General features: G+C 38.7%; 1 protein-coding gene across 1 annotated transcript; it reads right to left on the reverse strand.

The window, feature by feature from the left end:
* Positions 1 to 519: 519 nt before the first annotated feature.
* Positions 520 to 6057, reverse strand: LOC128888900 (vitamin K-dependent gamma-carboxylase). Its single transcript, XM_054146095.1, has 10 exons — positions 5926 to 6057; positions 4539 to 4806; positions 4073 to 4394; positions 3174 to 3356; positions 2937 to 3100; positions 2204 to 2631; positions 1934 to 2134; positions 1446 to 1684; positions 1058 to 1372; positions 520 to 687 (listed from the first exon to the last, which is right to left on the reverse strand). The coding sequence occupies exons 2-10, from the start codon at positions 4768 to 4770 to the stop codon at positions 531 to 533; spliced, it is 2241 nt and encodes a 746-aa protein (XP_054002070.1). The 5' UTR covers positions 4771 to 4806; positions 5926 to 6057; the 3' UTR covers positions 520 to 530.
* Positions 6058 to 26645: the final 20588 nt, after the last annotated feature.

A 26645-nucleotide genomic window follows, 5' to 3' on the forward strand; every position in this document is an offset into this window, starting at 1 on the left:
CGTCCTTGCGGTTACTTTCGGTTTTTTTTTCATTTGTTACGTCTAACTATTACGGTAAAAGAATGGTTTTGTATATGTTAAACGAAATAAAGTTTAATTCTCTGTTCACAGTCTTTCCTTCGCAGTCTTACATTGTACATGTACGAATTACACTTGTTCTTCATGTACATAATATATCTTTGAACAGATTGCAGTCTCGAAACTTCACGTATCGTGTAAATAACGAATGACTTAGCAGAGCTTAGTTCTTATATGATACAATCATACAATCATACATTATGCCAGGAGTACACGTGAAGATTTTAATCGCCTATTTGTCAAACAGTAATTAGTTCTCTCAAAAATTGCTCCGAAATTGAGCGACGTTAAAACTAAACACATGTATTCATCTTATCATTGACAGTTAAATTGAATTCATAGCATACAATGGTTTTTACTCTTTTACCTGGTCAAGTATGAACATTTCGAATATAAATTGTTTTTAAAAGACAGCTAGGGTGTTAGTCTCAATGTTTTTAGACTAATTAATTTCAAGTTACATTAATGTTTACTCTCTGCACCATAGGAACATTGTAAACCAAGTAGAAAAATGCGTTTGCAATGTGATTCATGGCTCGGACCCAGTTTTCAATCCTGTAGAGGATTTCCGTAGAGATTGAAACGGGTTCCTTTAGTTCGTCGATTGCTCTGTAAAGTAACAAACATAAAGTCTTATTATACAATCCGTATAAAATGTTTTTATATTAATTTTAGATATTTGTTGCATAACGAAGGCGATAATTTGTTCAGCAATCTTCGGAGGTATCACGAATTGCTTCGAGAACGAATAAATATTTGATAATAAACATTATCGTGTGAAATTGAAAAAGCGTTCAGTAATAACCAATAAATTACGAGACGTACAATAGGTACTGATATTTAAACAATTGCAAAATGTTAACCAAAGATAGTAATACAAAATAATATGCCGCGAATTGATTGGAATCTTTTTTTCAATTCAGTAATTTAATCTTAATTTGCGAGCAGTGAATTACATTAAAATTAATTATATAGATACCCGTCTGTGTCTGATTCTTGCTTGTCACGATTGGTGTAAGTGTACATGTAACAAGCTGGATAAGCGCTCGTCGTCTTCACGCGATGAAATTGACCCGTCTTTATCGAAATCGACGATTCCTTCGAGAGGATTACACCTTTCAGCTGTTGTTCGTCGCTATAGGTTACCTGACCTTCGAGCACTGTTAACGAAACGTTTGTAAAATTTTTAGCTATGTAATTGTCCAGGTGCATCCCTGGGAAATCAGCTACGAAGAGAACGTCGGTGTCGTTGGACCATGTGTAAACCTGTTGCTGAATTTCTTCCAATTTGTACCTGAAGGATTTAGAAATTAAATACAGACAATGTATATATTATTTGTACACTTTTTACGCAGAAATTAACGTACCTGTACGAATTGTATTGCGAGAGAAGAGGCATTAGGAACGAAATGGGCTTAAATGGATGCCAGTCCACTGTCAATAAGTCAACAGTGGGATCAAACATTCTTTGCTGGAACCTTCCATTCAGAGAGCACCAGACGTCGATGTAAATACTTAAATTCGTAGACAAACGTGTCCATTTCGTCCTTGGTTGGTACTGAAGATCACGTTTGAAAATATGTTTCTCTTGTTCGATTAAATTGTCCTGAAAGTACAGGGCTTCGATTTACAAAAACAATTCAATATTAGAGCATAAAACGGCCGAAAATATTTTTATACAGCTAACTACAAGAAATCAACCACAACCCTGAAGACCAGCTTAAATGACAAGAAATGCATATAAAAAATTATATCTTATTTATAGAGTATACTCATAGTGGTCCCTAATGATATACAAACTGATGCGAGAATAAATAATTAATAATAATAATAAGTTTACGGAGATAATAGGTACCTTTAGACAGAAGGCGTATTGTCTCGCCATGTCACCGTGTTTCTCCCATCGATCACTCGCCACCCACGCTTTGGGATCCAAATAACGATCTTCGTTGCTCACGTTGTCGTGAACTTTAATAACAACGAGTATGGTGTCCCAGGCGTGGACCATCATGTCCCACGAGTAACCATACAATCCTGGTACCCAGTTGTTATACCCCTAAAGACGAATTTCGATTAAGAATAGCTAAACGAGGACACCGTTCGTGATTTTAGAGTCGTGGAGTACCTTAGTGATAAAATGAGAGTAAGGAAGGAAAAATTGCAAAACCACGTGAAAGAGCAACAGAGATACTACAAGTTTTTGCTGCTTCGTCGCACCTGTCGACTTGAGACGAGTTCCTCTTACGCCTTTGCAAGCATTTCTGATACTTTCTTGTTCATTCTTAGCTTCGATAGAAGAGACAGTATCTGCATCAGTATTTCCTTCGTCACACGAAGATTCGTTTCTTTCTTGACTCGATGGCTCGTCGATTAATTTTTTAGTAGACTCTTCTTTGCGAGTATCTGTGGATTTCGTCGATGATTCTACGCAGGAAGTGGTGGCTTCATTTTGGGAGAAAAATGAAGCACGTTTCAAACTAGAAGAAAACCTTCGAGGCCAATCAACGTTGCAGAAGAGAGGCATCGTGGCTAGACACACGTATGGAAACATTCCTGTAAACAAAATAAAGATTTTTTATTTTAAAGTGAGTAAACAATTTTAAACGTGACAAATTTGTAACAATTTCAGACATGAATTTTTTTTCTCGTACTAATGTAGTTTAATTTTTAGAGTTAACTTGGATTAAAATTAGTATGGAAACAATTTTTGAAAATATCCTAATAGTGTAGTTTTCGAGGAAAACTGATCAGGACATTCGTACTAAACGATAGTGTCGGTAATTTTAAAATGTTGTGTCCTCAATTGTGGACGCCAGGTCTGAAAGGGTCAATGCAGAAATTTCAGAAAGAACACTTGCCAATATTGAACAGTCTAGAATTCATCAAGTGGAAAGCTGTGCAGAAGACCATCGCTGGAATTCGAGTCCTCTCGAACAACATCCAAAATCCAACCGTCAGGTCGAAGATAAATGCAAACCAATGTACTATGAAGAAATCAGTTTGCTCTGTGGTTAAAAACAACCTGCAACGTTTCAAAATTAAGCAGCGCTTGTTCGAGCAAAGATTGCTCAATACTTCTTCGTTGGCATGCTTACTTAAACGGACTAAAAACCCAGTGCCTCGATAGATTCGTCATGGCGTAACCTGACAGCCATTCCGCGCTAGACTTTTTCAATCCTGCTAAAAAGTACAGCGCAAAGAATTGAAACTTCACGATGAAGTAGTTCCACAATGGGACCGAGTTTGAGCCTCCATTCTCTTTAATGGCATCTAATGCACTGCAAGAAAGCAATTAAACTATCACCTCTGAAAGATACTTACGAATTGCACACTAATTTTTGAAATATTTATTTCTAAGGTGGCGACACCTTGTATTCAGATTTTGTATGCAAAGTGCACTAATATAATATCTCACGTTGCAGATCGTTTCAAAATTATGTGTTCTACGTTAACTCTTTGTACTCCTATGTCGAGTGTGACTTGACATCAGTTTTTAAGTTAGAAGCTCCTTTGTCGGGTAACACTCGACATTCTTTCATGTACAAATTAATATAGAAGGCCCGGAACATATTATAAATACGATCGTTTAGATGGGAAGCCTCATCTCAGTTTTGAACAACCCGGAGAAAAATACAAGAATTGTGTAACTAGAAAGATACCTGGAGGCAGAAGAGAAACCGACTTTTTTTATACGATATTATACACTTGAAGGTACAAAAATAGTGTTAATAAAACTGTAAATTAAAATCATCTATTTCTTTATTTCTTTATTTAAATTGCCATATTTTTTAAGTAAAGTAATTTTCAAGTAAAATATTTAAAAGCGTTGGGATCGAAATTGAAATATAATTCGGAGTGCAAAGAGATAAAAAGATTTCCTTTAGAATTTTGAGAAATTTCTTTACCCAAACTGGAGGATTTCGAATCAGTTTAGTTAGTATTTGACGACGAACCAGTATTCACATTGGGATGAGACATTTCCTTTCAAACTCACAAGTACTTGTTAGCCTCCGTACCCCAGAGGAGAGTCGTAACGATCCCGTATAGATACGTGTGATTGTTCCAGTAGCTTTTATCCAGTAGGAAGATGTACCAGTAAGGAAATACGAAACAGGCGCAAGCGAGTTTGAAGTGCAAGCCCAGCATAATCCCAAACGCACCCATCCACATTACTGCATAAATTACTGTGATCCATGCCAGTGGGGGAGGCTTCATTCCATGGATCAATGGAAAGTGACAGTCTAATGGTTCTCCCCATTTTATGTCGATATCTGCTAGTCCTCTCTCTTCCACTACGTCCAATACCATGCACAGACCTACGAATGTTTTGTTCAAATTTTACAAATAATCAGTCCATTAACCGTTTGCTCTTCTACGCTGAGTCGACTCGACAGAAATGAAATCAGAAAATCTGGAATGGAAAGGGTTAACACTTTTTCTTAGAAATAAAAATCGCTCACCGAAAAGTGCTCTGACGACTCCCAAGCTGGCGGGATCCGTCGGTCGGTACAACAACAAGGTGAATCTCTCAAACGACGACAAATCCTGTAATTGGAATCCACATAACTTCTCGAAGTTCTTCTCGATCGAATATCGCACTCCAAGACTTTGTTTAACGTGCTTGTTACATTCCTTTTCAAATCCAAATGCAGAGGTTTCCGAGTTTGCCAACTTTCTACTTTTCCTCCACATCACTAGTGTACCATTCGATTGAACTATAATGTAGGTCTGGAAACGTTCAAAACTCATTCATTTATGGTACACTTATTACACTTGATGCTGGAGCAATTAAATAACAATCTTTGTTCTAGGTTAGGTCTGTGTTGTAATATTTAGATTGGAATGGACGTCATTTATGATTATTCTTCTTTTGAATTACGACTAGCAATAATTAGTGTATTGAAATAACGAGCTCACTAAGAAATGAAGTATTTCAATTTGGGAAAAGAAATATTCTATTTGAAAGAAAACAAATCACAAATGCTTACATAATTAGTTGTTACTTTAAAATTATTGTTAGAATAATTACTAACGCTAAAGTAAAAATTGCAGTTATGTGAGAATATATTAACAAAGTATCATTTTTATCATTCAACGTTTCTATAGTTGCATTTTATTTCTTCTCGATTCACACGGAGAATTAGTTTTCCTTTTCTTTCTGTCCCAATACTAGACTTTAATGAACATTCTGAAGTCATTGATATTGCTATGCAATTTTTCATTTACTAGCAATTAAACTAGTCAACCTGCCATCTACCATAGGATTAGCAACTATTTGACATTTAAACCTAATCTAACTAATCATGCAATTACTTGTGTTGCATCTGGAGCACTTCGATGCAATCAAAATTATAATATAAATATCAAACCTTGCGCCTTTACTATTAGTATTATAAAAAACATTCCCACATGACATACTAATCATTATCTCCTGAAAAAGGTCTTATATAAACTAAACAACCCTTTTGATCAGAAGAATGTTTCAATTATCCAATAAACTCCCAAATTATTCTCAAGAAACCATCCCTTTCTTCATACTCGATCTAAAAATATTCCTTCCTGAATCTCCAAAGAATCGCAACCATAAACAGTAAACACGACGAACCACCCAAATTCCAGTATTTAGTAAGAAGAACGCTGCGACATATCGAAAAATAAAAGTAACTCTGTTGAAAAACAGGCATCGACGGTAAAGTTCATTGAATTTTGACTCTGAACTTTAAATCTGGACTTCTATCGACCAATAACTACACGATAAGAAAGCAAGGCGAGCAAACCCGTTGCGAGATTGCGATGGAAACGAAATGGAAAACGAACATGAAGGCGCAATGAAAATGTTGGACTCACCCAGCTGGCGGGAACGAGAGATTCGAAGCCAGAGTAGCTGAAACCGGTCCGATGAGGATGTATCGAAGGTTGCTCGACTTCTGCGCGTGGCAGCTGCAGGACCAGGACTACACGTAGTCGCAGAAGAAGAAATTCCGGATGCTGGGAGAGAGCAGGAGCACCGTCGCCAGGCAACGTGCTCGATTATTGACCCGCGCCCGCGCAATAATAATATAAGTATTATCGGGCATATATGTGCACCGCGCTCTCCCAAGTCCATCGATGCACTTTATCACTTTATCAGCTGATACTCAAAAATGTGACGAAAGACTCTCGTAACGACGTCGCGATGAAATTTATTCGATACCAGTTCTATTAATAGATCGATGGTTTCGATCGATGACAAATTAATCATACGAATAGATTGAAAGTGTCAATCTTTGGCTGATTGATTCTATTAATAGATGCTTTCTAGATACAGGGTAACAGGTCTTCTTGAGCTTTCATGTAATGCAGTTAATACCTTGATTATCACTTTGAGCATGTACGATTGACACTTATCTAGACAGGAATTTGAAGTAATGGATTGAAGGTAAACATCTTTTGATCTGTTTTTTCGCTGATAACAATTTTAATCTCAATCATTTATAGAATGAAACAAATACTTTTCTGAATATTTGGTTTACGAAGGTATTCCGGGGTATTTTCTTTAGTCATTTATATCTCCAATAAAATTTTCCTCAATCGTCTAGTCACTTTGATGCCATTTCTTAAGGTACAATAACATTCGTGAAACACAGTTACACATTTATACATCTATCATTTCAAATTATTCAATCATAAATATCAGAATGACGTTGGAAGTGTGTAACAATTGAAAACGTCAAGAATGTTTTTGCCCTCAAAAGTAATCGAAGCGTCAACCACCAGTTGACCGACCACATAGTCTGGCGATTCCATTTAAAAATATATTATCAACGTGCACTTATCTCGGTCGTTACCGGCACAATATGTAATTATATAACAATGGCCGGGTGATTTATGAACATTTTTACTGGAAAAGATAGCGTAGGATCATTACACGATATATATTTAAACGAAACGATTAAAATTTCTGGTGTTATCCATGAAACGTTACAATCACCTTCGAAAATAAATTCGAGGTGCAAGGTGTACACATAATTCATAAGATTGGGGACATGTTAATTTAATTTGTGAACTTTATTCTTCAGACAAACAAGATCGTTTACCTTCTATACATGTATATGTATAATATAAATTTTATCACTGAATGTATGCATGGACTTTTATAAACAACTTTTTAATAGGGAGGGAGTAGGTATCTTTTAATTAAAATCGTGCAGAGAAGTTCGTCACAATATTTACTATTCGCAACGAAATTATGTATCGTATTATTTTATTGTAAGATGGTGTGCATTGTTTTAATGCAATAGTAGCAGACAGTTATACGTTTTCCTATAATTAATCTTTTTCTTTAAATGACCTGTCTCATTCGATGGGACCGATAAGACAGGGGTGAGAGATAATCGCGATCTCAGAGGACGACGCGAGAAATCCTTATTTTTCATCAAGATAGTCCTAAGGGAACCAGGTTTGGGCTGGGAGACATTAATTCGAATTATTTCCAGCACAACGCACGGCTTAACCCGTTTTCATCAACGCGTTGATGAGCTGTCATCGTGATTGTTTGTGCATCCCTTCTAGCTATTCATGCAGACCTTGTAATTTATTTAAAAGAAGGATGAAAGTAAGACAGTGTCCTCTGTTTTTATTCAGTGTCTAACATCATTTTGAATATATTACTGAGAAATCATTGGCTGAACTAAACATTTATATTTTTCACGCCATTTTAAAATTACGACTTAAAAATAGATTTCTCTTCACATAAATTACTATAATGACATTACTCGCGCTGGAGAACAACGATTACGAATTTTTTGAACGAACCGCCGAAGCCTTTTCGATCTCGCAGCTGGGGTGTTTTAATGAATGGACGTAACTTCGAGTTTTAAATCCCCAACGGCCGTTTTAGAGCCGTAAAACAAAGGGCTGATTTATTTCAGCACGCCCTTCAATCTGTCTCCGTGGACCACTTTTGATTAGTGCTGCCTCTTCAAGGTTCAAGCCCTCCCAAAACTGCCGTATCGTGACGGACCGCTGTTTCATTCGCTATGTCGATGCGTCTTGAAAATAGTGACTCGAGTCGAATAACTGTTGAGAGTCTAATAAGATTGTAATGTTTACTTAAAATTATTATTCTGTGTGGAATATAAATGTTACGTCAAGTTTTACTGATATAAATTGTGAAGGTCTGCAGAAGACACTCAGGAACAGGTACCGTGAATGAGGAACTATAATAATTAGAGAAATATATAGAAATAGATGACCAATATTCTTGAAGCATAGTTCTTTTACAGTACGTGCAACAATAAGTCGAAAATTATAATGAAACGAAAGAGACTCAGTATGTAAGATAAGGTTTCTGGTTGGACAAGTTTCTGATTATTTACCCCACTACAATTTAATATTCTATACATCAAAATGAGAAGTTGGGAGCTAAGAGTCGTGTGAAATCTTACGAATGTAAATTATTCGAGCAACCGTGTTATCTGGCAGAGTTAAGTACGTACAATGCTGACTATACGAGACGTACATATGTGCAACGTGTATGCAAGTATGAAAGCTATCTCCATGAACAATGTAAAATCAATTCTCCCAGTGTAAACTAATTGTTCAAGTAGACTTGCAGTGCCTTTGTCGAAGTTGTCATAACTTTATTCTTTGCAGGAGCATCGTTCGCCCCCGAAACTTGCAAGCGGAGCCTGGAAAAGTGAATCAACGCGAGAAGAAGAGGGCGAAGCGAAAACTTAGTATCGACCCCCGTTATCGGGCAGAACAATGCGGAACCGCAATTAATAGGCCCTGTAATCGGACACTCGTACGTCCCTGGGGCGAAATATGCAAATTCGATCGGACACGGTTTTAGAAATTCTCCACGGCCCTGCTCGTATGCCAACAATGCGTGACTCCATCGACAATAGGAAATAATAAACCGTGATAAATAGCCGGGCAAATACGCACGACAATCGCGGATCTCCTTTCGTAGGCCTCGCTCTCCTATGTCGAACTCTCTCCTTGGTCGCTTCCAGGTGGACTGATTCATATTCCTGAACAAATACGGGGGTTGATGGAGGTTTTCTATGCGCGCATAAGCAAATATCGGCGTTAATTTCCTCGCTCGCGTTGCGTTTCATTTTCCAGTGACGCGTGGACGATGATTATTGGAATACACTCGTGGAGTATTTTTATCTCTACAAGTAAATGCAATGGGTTTCTTTTTCGTTAAACACACAGTTAAAAATTAAAGAATACAGACATTTCACCTTGTCTGTTTCATCTACGATTCTAATCTAAAGATTCTAATCTAAATGATTCGAAGCATCAAGGAAGAATGTTTCATCAACCAAAGAGTGACATTTTGAGTGACGAAATATGTATTATCACTGGAGTAGATTACGAAGATTAATGTAAGTGTCAAACAAATCCAGTGTCCATTGAGATTGAAAGATTCAAGTACAATACAGTCTTGAACAATGTATCGATAATCAAAGGAATTAATTAGAGGACTGCGAAGCGATAAATTGCGCATAGTCGTCGACAGAATTGTGACGTGAGCTGTTGAGTTGCGAGAAAACGTTTGAATGCGTTATTTAAAAAATCTCGATCGAAAGTGTAACCCCAGCTGCATTAGGCAACTGCATATTCATGTGAAAAGGAGATGTTTCAAAGGATGTCGCGGAAAGCTCTTTATGCGTAACAGAATGGGGTGGAAGTAACGCGTGCCTGATACAGTGCTACCCATGTTTACCATATTCAATGATTCTCCACTATTTCTTTCAATAAAACTGTAAAAATGGGAAAATAATTCTTTTTAAAACTACAGTGGGTGTAGAAAGTATTCGTACACCGATCAATTTCCACAAAAACTATGTAAAATTATAATTTATTAACTTATTTTTACCTCTAGAATAGGTATAGTACAAAAAAAATAGCTATTTATGTAAGTTGCGAAATTAAGAAGAAAAAAACAATTAATCGATAGAAATATTAAAGCAATAAGTTTATTAGCATAAGTTTATTAGCTCCGCTTGCAAGTTTATAGCAATTAATTTACATTAATTTATAAGTATATAATACTTCTGGATTTCGTTTTCATTTTATAATTATTGTGCAATTTGTAATTTTATATAATTACTCTTCTAAGCATTAAATTAACTAAATTATTAGTTATTCGAAGTGGCATCTTTCTCCATTCCTCTATTAGAGCCATTTTTAAAAGTACATTACTTGAAATTTGATGTTTTCTAATTCGCACGGAGCAATAAACTAATGTGTTCACGTTATTGCTTCTATACTTTTACCCACTTTTCGCAATGTTTTTGTTAATTTCACAAATTATATCAACAAGTAAATGTTGTTTGGACTATATCTATCTCAGAGACTTCCGAGAATATGTAAAATATCATTGATTATACAAACAGAAGTTAAGAAACTACAATTTCACAGAAAAGTTTTTTGGGAAATTGATCGGTGTACGAATACATTCTACACCCACTGTATGCCGTGAAATACGCATGTACTGCAGCAACCATTGCGCAGTAAAGACGTTAAATAAAACAAACAAAAATAAAGTAAATACTATAAATATTCTTGTGTAAACCCAGACGTAGGCACACAAGGGATTTAAATGTGTTCTCCCCCCCGTATAAAGAATTCCAACAGTAACGATCGTCGCTCACGACGCGACATCCAAATAGTGAAAGGGGTGGCGGGATCGATGGAGTGGCCGAAAAAAAAATCGGGCATAAAATTAACAGTATACAGCTTGCAGAATGCAGTTTGTTGCTCGCCGGCAATATTTCACGATGGTCTCTCCCGCGAAGAGAGAGAGAGGGTCCGTTCTCGAGGGGGGTGTGCAACAATGGAACCCTTTACCCAGCCCCTAGCGCCCAGCCAACATCCATACATCATCATTCATACTGGAAAAAAAACCTGGGGGCACCTATGGCAGTCTACGCTGGAGGGGCCTTCGAAATTTCAAAGTACCCAGTACGCATCAAGTACTTTCTAATGCCACGCTGGTTTTTCGGTTCTTCTCGTTCGGTGAGCCGAAATTGCACCTCGGAAGGTAAGAAGCTTCGTAACCACTACATTGTTCCATTTCTGCGACTTTTACTTTATATGTATTCGTTTCTGAGGTGAGGAATGCTAAATGATGACAGGGTAGAAGGAGGATACTGAATTTGTAAATATTTATTTATTGGTTTAAAATGTATTTAAAAAAATGCTCTTGTTAGTATACATATGTATAGGTGGCGGACATATATCATCAAAGCACATGAAATCAATTGCTTGCTGTAAAAGATATTTGAACACATGTATAAATTTGTATACAAGTAAAAGGTTAAGAACATTAATTCTACCCCTGAGACTCGAAACAGCAGTAGACTTATCTTTCATAATAAATAAAATCTCATCCAAGGCACACAAAGCGAAACCCCAACACATAGTGTCCCAAACGGAAAAAAACTAAATCCCACAGAGGTTCCCAAATAAGACTGCGAAGTTCTTGCGGTCATTGGGTTTCCGGAAAGCGGCTGGCACCCTCTGGAAAATCACCACGCCCAGGAAGGACAAAAGGGGTTGCACCGGTAGTAAACAGTGACGTGCGAAACTGTCCCGTAGGGTAGGAAAAAAATATGAGGAGCCTGGAAAAAGGCGTAAAACTTTTTTGGCGTTCATAGATCTCTGCCTCTCGTTTCAGGAACAAAACCACAAAGAGAAGCCTTAGCTGTACTATAGTTTTCAGATGTAGCCTCTATTGCGTAAATTTTATTTTGCCCTTTAAACATGAAATTTTTTTTTGTTATTTATGCGTTTATGTTCTCAAGCTTCTCTGTTTATAAATACTTACCGAATGGAGCTATCATGATTTTGTTTATATCTAAAAAACATTATTAATTCAATCATCCTAGTATTTCTGCAAATAAATACATCCATCGATGGCACTTATTTATATACTTTCGAATGACGAATCAAAGATAAACACTTCTCATCCATTACTTTTTCGCTACAAACGCTAGACCATGTGTTGCTAAATAACAGAGCTCGTACGAAATTTCCATTTGTCATCTACTATCAGAATGAACTTCTGCACACCTCAGATGCTTCCAACTAAAGTACCCAAGTTACCAGCTATCTTAAGTCAGAATTCATCGATCAATCGATCTGAAAGGATCCCAGGACATCGATTTGTTATCTGGAGTGCGAAAGAAAGGAGAAAGGATGCAGAATGAGAAACGTAATCCGCTTTTCGGAAAGAGGCAACCCCTTTGACGGGTCGTCGGACGTGTCACAGCACGAGTGACTGATTGTAAAACCATGGAGTAACCCGCAAAGGGTTGCCAGACCGTAGCTGGGAGAAGGGAGACGTACAGTTTAAAATTGAGCCTCGTAATCGACGTGTAATCCTTTAAAGCCGTGACAGTCCGGAGATAATGGAGCACCGATCGACGATGGGTGGCCAGTTTGTTTTTCACGGCGGTGAGATCGATGATACCCTCCTTGAGGATACCCAACATTCGCAGAATTCGTTAGGGATGAAGCCCAACTAGTGCGAAAGATTTAAATTCTTGTGTGGAAATGAGAATTTAATTTTACTATAACTCCTTGGTGTTTTTAACTAGAACCAAAGAAATGAATCTATTTACTTGTATGTTGGTCAAAATGAAATGAAATATTAAATAATACGTACGTGTGAGATGATATAGATAACATATATTAATTGTATAACACTTTAATATGAAGCTTAAGACTTAAAGTTAAAGCTTGGAGAAAGTTAAATTTTAAAAAATGTTGATCGATGCTCGTGAATGACATCGTCATCAAATGAACATAAATGATTATTATAATAAACGTTACACTGATTTACAAAGTTCGGAAAATAATAAATTCACAATACAAACTTGCTCGCCAATTTATTGCTGATGTAGAATCAGCATACATCAAGTCAGTCTTCCAGAAACTGATCTCGATTTCGAGCATTACACGCGGTCGGCTTGTCGCAGCTGTTCGAAAATTGATCGCGACAGTCCACGTGCTTTTTACACGTTCTTGAAAAATGAGGTGGCATCAACTATTTTGTCAACTAAGCTGCCACGCGGATTTTCGCACCGAGTTTTTTTGCTCCTATCACTACGCAGAAGCATACGAACGTCCCCCAAAACGAAAATCTCTCTATTGTTGCGCGCGAAAGCTGCGAAACATGGCGTATCCACATCGTACATGTTTTAAATGTATGAAATGTCGCTCGAAGTTTTTAATAAAGACCGAATGTTTCGTGTCTCGTTTGCGCACGCTGGAAAATCCACGTCAGGATGAAATTAAAACTATTAGAATCTAATTAGCATTTCTCTGTTCGGTAGTTTCGATCAGACAGAGGGGGATGGACTGACATACGCATTATCACGTGCGAGCGATTTTCATTTTGCCTGAGCGTTCGTCTGGAAAGACAGTTTTGGGGTGACAAACGTAGGGACTACAGGTACTGGTGCGTGTTCGACTTAAGTCCCTTTCGTGTTGTCATTCGCGTGATTCATTTTTTAAGTCCCTCGAATCGTCTATAGACGTAAGGTTGAAGAGTAAAGCAAAATTCTTTAACCCTCTATGGCTCGTGTAACCTTCAGGTCACATGCTAATACGTCGATGCTTTAGTTAATAATCTTAGTTTTTTTTTTACAAGACGACGTATACATTTTAATTATGTAATGTCTCTGATAACTAGACCGCGGATTATACGCAATTATTACCTGCAATAATATAGACAAGAATACGTAAAATGTATATAATATGTATTGAAAATATTCTACAATTATTATAATGATATTGTTATTTCATTTTGCATAGGTGCACATATCTTTTGATTATATTTAATACGTGTTTATTATATTAGTTTATATCATAAATACATAAAATCGTTGGCAGCATCATCAACCTGCTATATCAAAGTAAATTTTCCAAGTTATCTTCAGAAAAAGCAAATTCGGTCCATACAGAGTTAAAATATTCCACTGTTTGTTGTCAATTGCGATAAAAATTATTTTTATTGATTTACTCTTGAAATACGTAACGATCGAACAGATCTGCCATTCGGGAACTCGTTTCTAGGGAATACCCTGCTGAGAGATTCTTTTGTTCGCGTGGCTAGCTGGGATTCGTCCTCCTTTGTCCCGAGGGAATCTTCGCGTATTATGTTCGTCGGTTTTCCTCTTAGGAACGATCATTATCTCTTTAGAAACCCAGTGTCCGCGATATGAACTAAATAATCCGTACTTTATCCCTTTTATTAATAGAAAAGGAATCAACAGAGTCTTTGGGTGCATCGGGATTACTGCAGAGTACTTGTTACCCTGTTATTATTAATTATTAGATAACTTTCGTTTGCTCGAAAACGCGTATGAATAATAAATTCAAAATGTAGGACGTAAACTTAAATTACAGCGAAAAGTTTGATCTTTTCTTCCACCCTTGAAGTAGAGATGTGACTTTATTCTTTAATCGCTCAAATAATTTTGCAGAATAAGCCTCCCCCCGTAAACTTCCCAAGGAGCAAAAAATAATGACAATACTTTTAACGAACCCTTCGGAAAATAATTTCTGCCCGGGTGTTTATTTGTGTACACTGCCCCAACAGGCTTGCCACCCTCTACTTTTGCCCGTTCCGATGTTACGTTTTATAGAAGGTCAATGGCGCGTGCAGCCTTTTTTTCTCTCCTCGATATTATTTTACCACGAATGGCAACTGTACTGCTTTTGCTCAGCCACCGGGCCTAGTCGGTCCACTTCGTTTTTAAGTGGCCAGCACTCTTCGTCAGACATCTGCGACTATCTCTGCGTGTAAACTCCTACATGGACTTCGCATTCAAATCATTTGCTTTGTCTTCGTTTTTTGTAGAATCTGGGCACAAAATTCTGATGGGATCCTTCGATTTCAAATATCAAACCACTGAACTGTAAATTAATATTTGCTAGAAACAATTCGAAACGGAGGAATGCAAAGTCACTCGTGGTCACGAGAAAATCTTTCAAAAATTACTTACAGATGGAGTGTAAAGACACTTATCTCTGACTCCCATCGACCACCAATGTGAGTCAACCATAATTCAAAAACACGACAACCACAACACGAACGACTAGTTCCGGGAAATAGACGCGTCGATCGGGAGTCAACAAATCCGTTGTCACGAAAAGCAATCCAGTCGATGTCCCATTAGATAACTGAGACAATGGAGTGATAGCTGGAGTGCAAACATAATGGTAAATGGGCCCCCGTCCCCGCTGTAACCAGTAACCGGGAGATTAAGATCAGCCATTGTACGTAGACGGCGTTTATAGTGCCCGCGCATACAAGAGCCCTGGCGTTAACGCCAAACGGCGTTACTCGCTCGAGCAGGCTCACCTGGTTGTAACAGAAAGGTATCTGATTATTCGGAGTAGACGAGTTTCGGAATAGGTTTTAATGTGCCCTCTTTGTTTCTGTTTCGATCCACCTCGGTGCACCCTTTTAGCACTGTAGACGACGGTTAGCAGAGTTTCACCCTCTCGGGGTAGGTTCGTACGCAAATGGTGAGGGCAACTTGCTTGAAGTATTCAATTCTGATACATCGATACGGGGTTAGATTATGGGTTTACTTTGAGAAGGATTGGGACATCTCGCTAAGAAAATGAACAGAATTTTATCTTGATAATAAAATGCTTTAATCCTGATTTAATCCTTTACAGTCCAAATTTTCTGATTTCAGTACATTTTAGTGAGCTAAGTTTTTAATTCGTGAATGTATACCATAACTTATAATTCTCAAAAGCATGAATTTGTATTACATCACTGTAACAATGAATTCATTTGCAGTGGATCAATAATACCCCAGAAAAATGAAATCAATACTGAGAAAATCTGATGAGCTCTCTATGGATACGAACCATTTATTCTTTTAAATTTTCTCATAGGCCCTCGTAAAATTTCCAATAATAGGTTTTACACGTGCCTCGCGTGTTAAATTCGACACTTACTATGCAAAGACTGAATAATTGCGGTGCGAGGTATACTTTTCAACACGTGAAAGAAACATCAAAGGAATGGGTGCATAACTATTCTTGGACGAGTATAGAATTACACGCGAGGTGGAGTATCCAGCGTTATTGCGTTATCGATCGCCCCGCTCGATCGAATTCTTCCCTTTGATGTCGATGGGGTGCATCGAGTGGCCTCGATCCAAGATAATACAGTTTATTGTCGGTCGAAGGGTACGAATTCGTTTGTAGCAACATGCGAGAGACTCGTTATCTCGATCGGATTCGAGTGCGGGTGCGTACGATCATGCGAGCAGGGGTCGCGAAAATCTCAATTTTTTCATTCCGTCGCAATTTTTTTAGCGTTATCGTCCATAATGGAGCGCACTTCATCGCGATTAAATCTATTTCTATTTCAAATCAAACGACGAAGATGGATGAATAAAAGATGTAAATTGAATAAGATTTGGTACGATAGTGATCAAGTGCAGGGAATAATTCAGACAACGATCCTATTACGTTTAAATCCTGAATGTTAGTACGTATTTGTTATTTCAAAAATAATTCATAAATAATTTTTCTACAAATTCTCAAACCTTAAAGAAATTTCTTAATTCTTTTATAGATTTTTATTTGGAAGATGGCTTAAAATAGACGAGTTCAAACGTTAAGGGAGGTTCCTATTGATCATTAAATTTATTTAAAACCTATGAACGCGATAGGTATCGAATTTCTTCGGTACCATGCTTTTTATTATTTTTCTTGTTTGAGATATACAAGAATCGCTGTGTACAGTATGCAGGAAAATTCAAACGAACGAGTTTACGACCCCCTTTAATTTCTGACAGTTATACGCCACGTTAGCATCGTGTTTGCCCACTTCATTGACGGTCGAATAATTTTATTTCGTCGTTGTGCGTACTTTAATTAAAACGTTCTGCAAACTGCTAGGAGCGCTTCACGTGGCCCAAACATTTACCGACATGCAAGACAGGTTAAATATCCCCAGGCGATCCTTTGACTATAGTTCTGTGCACACAAGCTCCTTTTTTTTTTATTCTCGATACTGTTCTCGAGATTTGTTCTCTGGACTGATGCTCTAGTTAGAAAAATCGACCCAACAAGACTCTTTATTTTTATTAACACATTCGTGACCGGCAGATATTTTAAGTTTCTAATACCGAGTGCTGACGAAAATAATAACATTCTGAAGGTGGACATCGCAAATTTATATCGTTGGGGCGAAGATAAAAGTTACAAAATATGTTTTGAAATATCAATGTTGTAAATATGTAGTGTATAAAATAAAAAGATTTCCATAATTTTGTTCCTAACCGGGAATGGAATTTGAAGTGACGTGAATTCACGTCAGCGGTCGCGACTGTGTTAATAGTGTCATAATAATATGTGTGAAAGATTCAGGCCACAGCACGAAATACGTAGATTAGATTCATCGAATTAATTCGGAATTAGTTACACCACTGCACGTGCTACCAAACGATTCGCACGCGCGTCGAAGTCACGTGTCACAACAGGGTGCAAGCATTCCAATTGGCCAAGAATCTCTCGCCCTTTATACCTCAATTACGCTTACTTTGCCCTGGTGTTCCACCGACACGTGTCGTGGCTCAAGCTTGGCCACAAACGATTCGTCAATCGATATTAACAAACAAGATGATCGCCACTTTTAAAATTAGTACAAATTACACAAACTAGACGACAATTTGTTGAAGTTGCTCTAGAAGACATCCAGTGCTGTGAAAATATACGAAAAGCGTGGAAGTCACCAGCACAGTACAGGAATATTCTAATAATTTGTCACTGTAATATTATAATTCCTTATTTCCTATTTCTATAATGATGTAACCATGTAATCTTCATATGAAATTTTTCTTTTAATAAATCTCCGAAGCAACAGAAGTTTCCAGCGCACTCGTGGCGTCATTCAAATGTAACATCAACAGATGTTGCCACTTCAGACGTCCGACAGGAAGAACTAACAATCCTCACCGAAGTATTCTTCTTTTAATTCTTCCCAAAAAAGCACTCGCGGTGGCACGCGACGTTTTAGCTATAAACGAATCGGATCATCGTTGTTATTCTTTCCGTTTTTTTTCCACGGAGGTGTTATCTGTGAGTAATCCGTACTTGAATCAACAGCGAGGTCGCGCGCGAAATGCGCACGTGGCGAGGTGTATCAGGGTTGCGTCCTGCGGTCACGTGGCCGCACGTGGCGATAGCTCGAAATGCTAAAGTGCGGATAAGGCGATTGGCTGGAAAGGATCGCTGGGGTTATGGGCGTGATACGAGATACTGGCGATGACACTTTGTGGTCAGTTTAATTAGCACTTCCATCTTCCATACCTTACAGGAATATAATTTTCATTTATTTGCAACGGAATAAAAATACAGCTAGACGAACAGTGGACAACTTTTTTAATATTATTCTCATTCTTTCCTGTAAGAAAATTTGTTTTTATTATCAGAAAATTTACAACTGGTTTTTGGAAAAGGTTTGCCACCGATTATCCAACGGAGATTGGATTACACGAATAGTTCCGGTAATCCACAATCACCTTGCGACTCCACGAAAGTGGAGGGTGTCGTTCTCGTTAGGACGCCTAAATACCTTGAAATTACACGACCGGTGGTCCACAAAGGTGGCACGCACCCCCGAAAGTCACGTTCTGCGATGCATTAAAATTGATTCGCCACGGTCGTCGCGACTAGCCACGCTGTTTGATTTTCCCTCGTTCACCCCTCCGCTCTCTTGGAAAATGGACGTGGTCGATTGGTAGAGTCGTAACGTATCGACAGGAAAGCCATTTCATGGATGGATTTTTGTTAACGCGCGGAAGTAAGCTTTTAAAAAATTCAACGACTGTCTTCCTTATCGAAGTCGTAATCGTTTCCGGACGAGGGTGGAAAAAATACGAAGCCAGGTGCTCGCATTTTTTTCTCGAAGACTCGAGGAAGCGGCATAACATATCAATTTTCATTGCTTAATATTTTTATCACAAGGTATATACTTCAGAATTAAAATACCAGTAATGTGATTCAGTCATTTAAATAATTCTGAATTGCGGTTACATGTCTCGTGTTAAACGTGATCATTTCATCGCGCTTCCCAATCGATCTTCCTCCCTCGTTTCGAGGGCACACCACGAATTAGCAACCACTGTGTGTAATAATGGCCACGTGCTCGATTCCTGCGGCACGTGAGGAGGAAGACCGAAACGCGACTAAACGCCATCGCCACGTGGCTTTATCACTGGGTGGTTGGCTTTGAGAAATTGATAGCGGGAAACTTCACACCGTCACGCACGTGCCCGTCCACCGGCGTGTAAAAGTGGCCGTAATTGAGATATCATAGCCGGTTTCCCGTCGACAAGAGAATCCCTGCTAATTCGATTGCGTTAGCGCAACAGTCCTGTTGAGAATACCTTATCCACTTAAACTGCATTTAATACAACAAATTTGAGATTACTGCATGATACATTCTGTTCCCAGTACAATCACTTACGATCAGTTGCATAAATATTCGTACCCTGTATACCTGTTGTAGAAATTTGTTTAAAATAAGCGATTTCTCCCATAGAAATTCAATAAGCAATTCAGCCCACAGATGGTTAACAGTTTTGAATCATTTAGACATATACAGTGTGAAATATATTAGGAGAATTGTTTTAACACTACCCTGGAATAATCGAAAGAATTGAGAATTGAGAAGTGTTGGAATCAAAATTATAAAGTGCAATTGAAGGGAAAAGTTCCCATCGCGGTTTTCACACGAGCCTCGAGTTTCTCGTATGGTGGTTTAATACGCTTTTACGAAAATTTCCTCGGACCACCTCCGTTCGAATGGCCACCCCGAATTCCTGCTGAAGCGTGCGCACGTTTCACGGTCGTTCCTTGCGGCGTTGTAAGAAAAGCCGTCGGTTCCTTTGAAACTCACCACTTCGCGGCAGAGATCAGAGGGAAATCGCGAGGGGAAGGATTTTCGCGCTTTTGACCCTTCAAAAGTGTGCCACTTCAGTCGATTTTCACTAGTTTTTTCGCAATTTGGAAGATACTATTGCACGTACCCAAGCGTCGATTTCTTTTTAATCGTAACGAGCCCCTCGTGATTCAGTGTAGCCGATATAGCCTGAGCGTGAGATCCTCTAGGGTGGACTTCCTAAATCCGTTTCAGTGAATTATTTCTCTGACGAATTCCACATTCAGACGGAACGCCGCTTGCATCCGGATAGCGGAGTTTTTTTTTCAATGGAAACCCCGAGGGAAACAGGAAGTCGCGGTCGAGGTCCATGGGGCTCCCGTTACGTTCTTGTTAGCGGGAAAGGGTTCGATAAAATCGAACACCCCTTGGTTATTTTCTTCTTTGAATGTGGCTGTGCGTCGCGTAAAAAAATCAGAATTTTCTGACGAACGAACTTTTTGAAATTCAATATGCAATCAAAGATCTTCAAACGCAGATGGTATGGTGTGCTTGGATTTCAACTGAAATATTACACATCTAGGAATTATTTCTTAAAATTTCTATTTTCACTTTTACAATGTTTTCGAATATCTGACCAAGTCCAATAGACAGTCGAAAATTGCTCGCAACACCTACGAGTAGATCATGTATAAAAAAATTCGAAAAAGAGATTCGTCTTCTCTTCAACAAATATGGAACACCGTATGCCCTAATTACGTCTTCAACGACCTCGAAGCGCAACTGAATCGAGACCGCAGCTCGTAACCAGGTGATTAAACAGAGTAATGGTCGCCTGAGCAAAATAACGGTCTGCCGTCTCGTATTACTCGACTGAAAAAGTCAATCAATTATCCACTACTGTGGCAATCCTCATTATTCATTCATGTCGTGAATATTTTTGTACCTCCTTATGGAAGATCAATATTTACGATGAATATAATAAACGCGAATGCAAGATATTCTGTAAACTAAGAGAAGTTCTTGAAGTTCTTTTCTAAGTGTAAGACTCCATAACGTTGAAAAATTGTATCGCCTTTTATTTATAAAACAAGCACAAATAGAATATCTAATTTCAGTATCGTCGTCGAGTATAGAGCTGCAGTTTGACCCAGTATTTACTGCCATCCTTCGCGTCGCACTGCAGTATGCAAAAATATTGCAAATTGTAGTATGAAATGTTGATCACCCATGTCAGATTGCGATTTGGCTTTTAACTCGCGGCTAGGCCACAGTAATCGTCTCTTGCGCGGCGCGATTGCTATGAAATAGTAATGTAGCGTGGGGCGGTGCTGGAAACGGGGTGGTCGGAGGGAGAAAGGGGTGAAAGTGTGGTGGGGTCGAAACGATCACAATCAAAGCAGAAGCCGGTGTACTCGATGGCGGGACACGTCACTTCTGTACTTCCGGCGGTGCTCAATATCCGCGATTCGACTTAGGTGGATAATGAAGCGAACTCGGGAAAGGGTGCTAATGGCGTAAAAAGCCAACGACTCGTCACGCACAATTATTATTTCATCTACGATCTACGTAAACTAAAATGTAATCCTGGACGCTATTAAAAAACATCACACGTACTTCGTTAAATTACGTCTTCATATTTTTATTTTATAGGATTATTTAAAAATTAATGGGTGTAAAAAGAGAGCTTAACAAGCTCAGATTGAATAACTTGGACAGGAAACGATAATCGATGCAAGGAATTCCCTGGGTCCTTAGATACCACTCAGTCTCGTTATCGCATCCCTGAAGGGATCGTTCGAGGACGTCCTTTTGATACGAGTCGAAATCTAATTTTCTTACCCTGCATTTGGTAGTGATGGGGTCGACTCCATTTGCACAATAATCAAACTATTCTTTCACCGTGTGTATTAATTATAGTTCAATACATTCTCATTTATTTTAATCCAACAGGAGACAGAAATTAGACATAATACTTTAACTGAACCTCGGCACATTTGTTCAATTGTCAGTATATTATTTTATATACTCATTATATACATATGCACACCCTTACATATCTATGCAGGAATGACGTTATGCAAAATAAATGAAGAATTAAATATAGTATGAAAGGAAACATAGAATAAAAATTAAATACTGTTTAAATCTTTCTGTGCAAAATTTCAGGTTTACCAAAGGATCAGAAATACTGACGAAATTTTAACTACACATGGTGATTGAAACAACAGCAGTGATCCAACTGTAGTTAAATTTGTAAATGTAGGAAGGGTACCCTGAAGAAGGGGTTAATCCCATCGCTACACCCAAGATACACGATGATATGAACTCCTGCGTGGAGTGCATCAAAGTAAGAACCACTGCGATTCGTACGTCGACCGCCAAAATACGGACAGATGGCTGGTTGAATCTCTTTGGTATTGGTGAACACATTCACGCGAGACCCGTCGTTAGTGGTCGTGCCACCTATGACGAAAATATGCAGGGTGTAACAGGAATCGGTCACGAACGAGAAATCTGCAATTGTTGAACGAAAAAGTTTTAACCAAGCAATGAAACACATTCTCCATTCTTCGTTATTAAATACTTTCAGAGAAACTATGCAAATTCACGCCAAAAGAAATTCAAAAATTATTTTAAACACCAAGACTTTCATCGAGATGCATATATTGAAAATCGAAAAATTCTATTGGTAGATTTAAATGAATAATGGAGGAGTAACAGCTAAATGAAACTTTTCCTTTTTGAAAATTCGACGAAAGTACGATGGCGACAGACTGGTCCCTCGCAAAATGGCGGAGCATTCATCTACACCCCGTACATTCGTCAAACGACGCACACACGCGTCCAGATCGTTCCCCTTGTGGGTGATGACGCACACACGTAAGCTAAACAATAGTTAAATCAGGGTGAGGGGTGGCCGAGGGTTGCTGTGGGTGTTTAATGAGCTGCCAGCCAGTGACTGCTAGGGGGCACGGGCCGAGTGAGAGGGGTACGAGGGGGTAGAGGGACTTTTTGGGGTGCGAGGAGGATGGTGAAGTCTATGGGGCACGAGCTACGGCACCACTTGACTGTTTATGGGACCGGCACCGTGTAAAGTGTAGGAATAACATTGCATATGTTTAAATGGACCCTGGCTGGTGCTTCCAGCAATCTTCTCTAGCAACGCATAAATGGTGCAACATTTACAGTGAGGAGCAAAACTGAACCAATCACAACATTTTTTACGAATAATGTTTATTATTATCAAAATAAATCATTGAGTTTTGACTGTATGTAAAAATGTATGTATTTAAAATTTAATTTAACCTTGGTGCACAAACACACATTATATTTTTAGAAATTGTACAAAAGTACATCGATTATTTGCTGTGTATGACTTCGTAGAATAATAAAGGGCTATTTTCCGGCTCGTTTCAGCTGTTCGAAAATTGATCGTGACGGTCCACATGCTTTTTACACGTTCTTGAAAAACGAGGTAGCATCGACTATTCTGTCAACTACGCTGCCCGAGCATTTTCGCACCAAATTTTTAATAAAGAGCTGTTTTTCAAAGAACAGTTATTATTTGTTGATATATGGAGATGGAACATCTCATTCTTAGGCCAGGTTGACTGACCGCTGACCTACGAGAACGTCGATCACCTGAGCATTCACGAAGGTAACGGTTCCGTGAAATTAGGCTGCTCCACCTCTATTGATCCTCCTTGAAGAAACGCCATTCACCATATTATGTTACTATTTGCCAGCGATTTGGAAATTCGAAGGGCGCTCCGATCGCGATATTGAGTTACTATTTGCCGACGATTTGGAGAATTAGGGAAAACCGTTTGCTCGATGAATTTATGAAACTAGCCTACTCGACCGTGGAGAATGAAACTCTATATCCACTGCCGTTACCTTTACTGTTGTCTGAACGATTCTTACTAATTGCCCCCGACGTTCATAATTTTTTGGAAACGATTTCTCTTGAGTTTTGAATTTCCAATTTATAAGGGACGAGATAGTAGAGAAATAAACACTCTAATAAAATTGTACAATTATTACATTCAATGGTATATATATCAACTATTCGTCGAAATCATTCCCAGTGTTTCAATGAGTTGTCTTCGGAGTCCGTCGAATTCGCATAAAACGCACCCGCACGGAGAGGGATGTAAATCTGCAGATCAAATGTGTTTTCAGCGTGCGTGTAATCCTGCCTAAGCTCACCCTACAGGCCCAATAAAACGTACGTTGCTACGAACGCTTCACAATGACGTTAAATCAATGATTTGTCCAACGAGCCTTTGGAACGGGTTTTAATCCCGGTTTTACATGTGATTAAAGCCTGGCTTAAGTGTCAGGGCGGTTGATGTTATTAATGAATAACGTCAATAGGGAGGTATATTAAATATAATGAACACGTGCAATCAGCCTGCCTGAACCAACTTCTCAGAATAAATAAAAATAAAATAATACAAACAGCGAATTGTATATAATTGTTTAAGAAACCACGTTACAGTATAATCGTTTTTTTTTTTATAGTAAAAGAAGAGAGTTTATTTATTTTAATTTAAGACTTTTTTTGTCAAATGTAAAATAAATGGAATTTTTCCAAAACATCGTCAATCTCGAGGAAATGTTGCAGTTGCCCTGTATAAATTTATTACGGGTTATAAATAAAACCCCATGCGCAGCAGAACGTAGAGTCGTTAACATTATCGTTGATCGTCGGGGATACGATGATTCTCGATCGACTTTGGAGGACTGGTTGCTCCCTGGACCAGTAATCCACGTCATTCCGGGATGAATGCCTGGCTGGCTCGGGCATTCTTCAAGTAAATTATAGTCTTGAATGGCAGCGCAGTGGGGGGTTGGTTGGCACGCGTACACTGGGGTACACCTGCCCCCCGTAGACATCTGTCCCCTGTATTTCCATCGCGAGAGTCAAACCATGGCGTGTAGACTCTCGCCAGTTGTTGTCAAATTCTTGTTAACAACCTCAAATGTCGCGAAACTTTTATTCCAAGTTCTATTTTCACTTCTTATATTCCATAATTATATTCCAGAGAAAATAAAAAGTACAATATAATATAAAATAATATAATATTATATTATATTATAGAATACAATACAATAGAATAACAAATATAATAGTAAAATAAAATATTATCTTATTTTTAGAGAACCACATGCACGACACTTGAAACAAATTTGTTGCTTTTCCCTTTTGCACTATATGCATTTCACAGAGATATTATCCCTCGTGTGACGTAGTACTGCAAGTATCTGCGCAGACGTCGTAGAAATAAACATTCACGTTTCGTCGTAATTAATTCAATTTATTCGGTGTGTCAGGGGCGTCGATCTCAAGCTCAAATAAGGCTTTCCATATTTTAGCAAGCCCACCGCGCACGCACCGCAGAGAATTCTGTAGTGTTCGCGGGGTGTGTCCCATGACGTAGTTGTCTGACCGGCATTGTTCGTGGTTTACCACAAAGGCCTGCAAATGCCAACTTGCAATGAAAAGCCCGCTACCCTACGGCACTATGCCTAAACAGATGCCGAAATACGATGCCGAAAGATGTTTGTCTGAATCTTCTTTTTACACCCTCCTCTGTCCGTCGACAGTCTTTTGGGGTAAACACACGCGAGGGTTGTTTCGTTTCTCGATCGGCGTTCCTTTTGTTCGATTTAATTTTCCATTGGAAACCTCGTATATACTTACCCTCCTAATTTACTTAATTTGAGACAAATTGGATCGCAGACAAGATGAAAAATAAGGGATGCTTCACGAGATGGAAATGTAAAATTGTAATTGGTACGTTTGTAAAATTAATGGGAATTAATTTTAAGAGATATTAATTTCCTGCTACTTCTCTACTACTTCGCGTAGATTGTACTTTCTACATTCACAGACACTACAACATTTCCACCTTTAGATCATTAAAATGGATCACCACGATCAATCTTCAATCTCCAACCAAGTGATCCGTCAGAGTGTAGCTTCCTGAATTTTCATGGATATACCGAGAACCTTCTGCAATACTTCGAAAAAAATGGTTCAATTTTTCAATTTATTTGGCACTCGAGGGCCAATCGAGCCTGGTGAATTATTCCATCAGGAAGGGTCTCGATGCAGAGGCTCGGCCATTAATCTTCGATTAAGTGTTCAGCGATCGGTCAAGGTAATTTCACGAATTTTCATGAATTAGGAAAACTGGTCTCCCCTTTTCGAGCCCGTCTACGGTACCCCTCCGCTTCTACCCGTGCTCTCCACGGGGGAGCACCTCTGTCAGCCACCAGTATGTCACCATACAGACCAGCGCCCCGGTACAATGAGGGCCCTGCGAGCGATCGATATGTGCACTCGACGGAAACGACCCAACGAAAGGTCGATCAAAGCGAAATCACTGCGCCTGGAAACGCGACTGCTCGATGTTTACGGCCCGTAAAAAAAAATGCTCGATGAATCGTTGTTTAAACAAAAACCGGAGAACGCGACCCGTTGGGAGCATTGTTCCGTCACCTTTGAACGCACAGACGATTGGTGGACACATTCGTACTGTGAACAGTACATCAAAAGCTTACCAAGCTTGGTGAAAAAGTAAAACACATTCTCCAGAATGCATCAGTCTTTTCATCTGTTAACCCTTTCGATCGTAAACCATTC

Source organism: Hylaeus anthracinus, unplaced genomic scaffold (genome assembly GCF_026225885.1).
Source record: "Hylaeus anthracinus isolate JK02 unplaced genomic scaffold, UHH_iyHylAnth1.0_haploid 11994, whole genome shotgun sequence".
In the NCBI taxonomy this organism is placed as follows: Eukaryota; Metazoa; Arthropoda; class Insecta; order Hymenoptera; family Colletidae; genus Hylaeus; species Hylaeus anthracinus.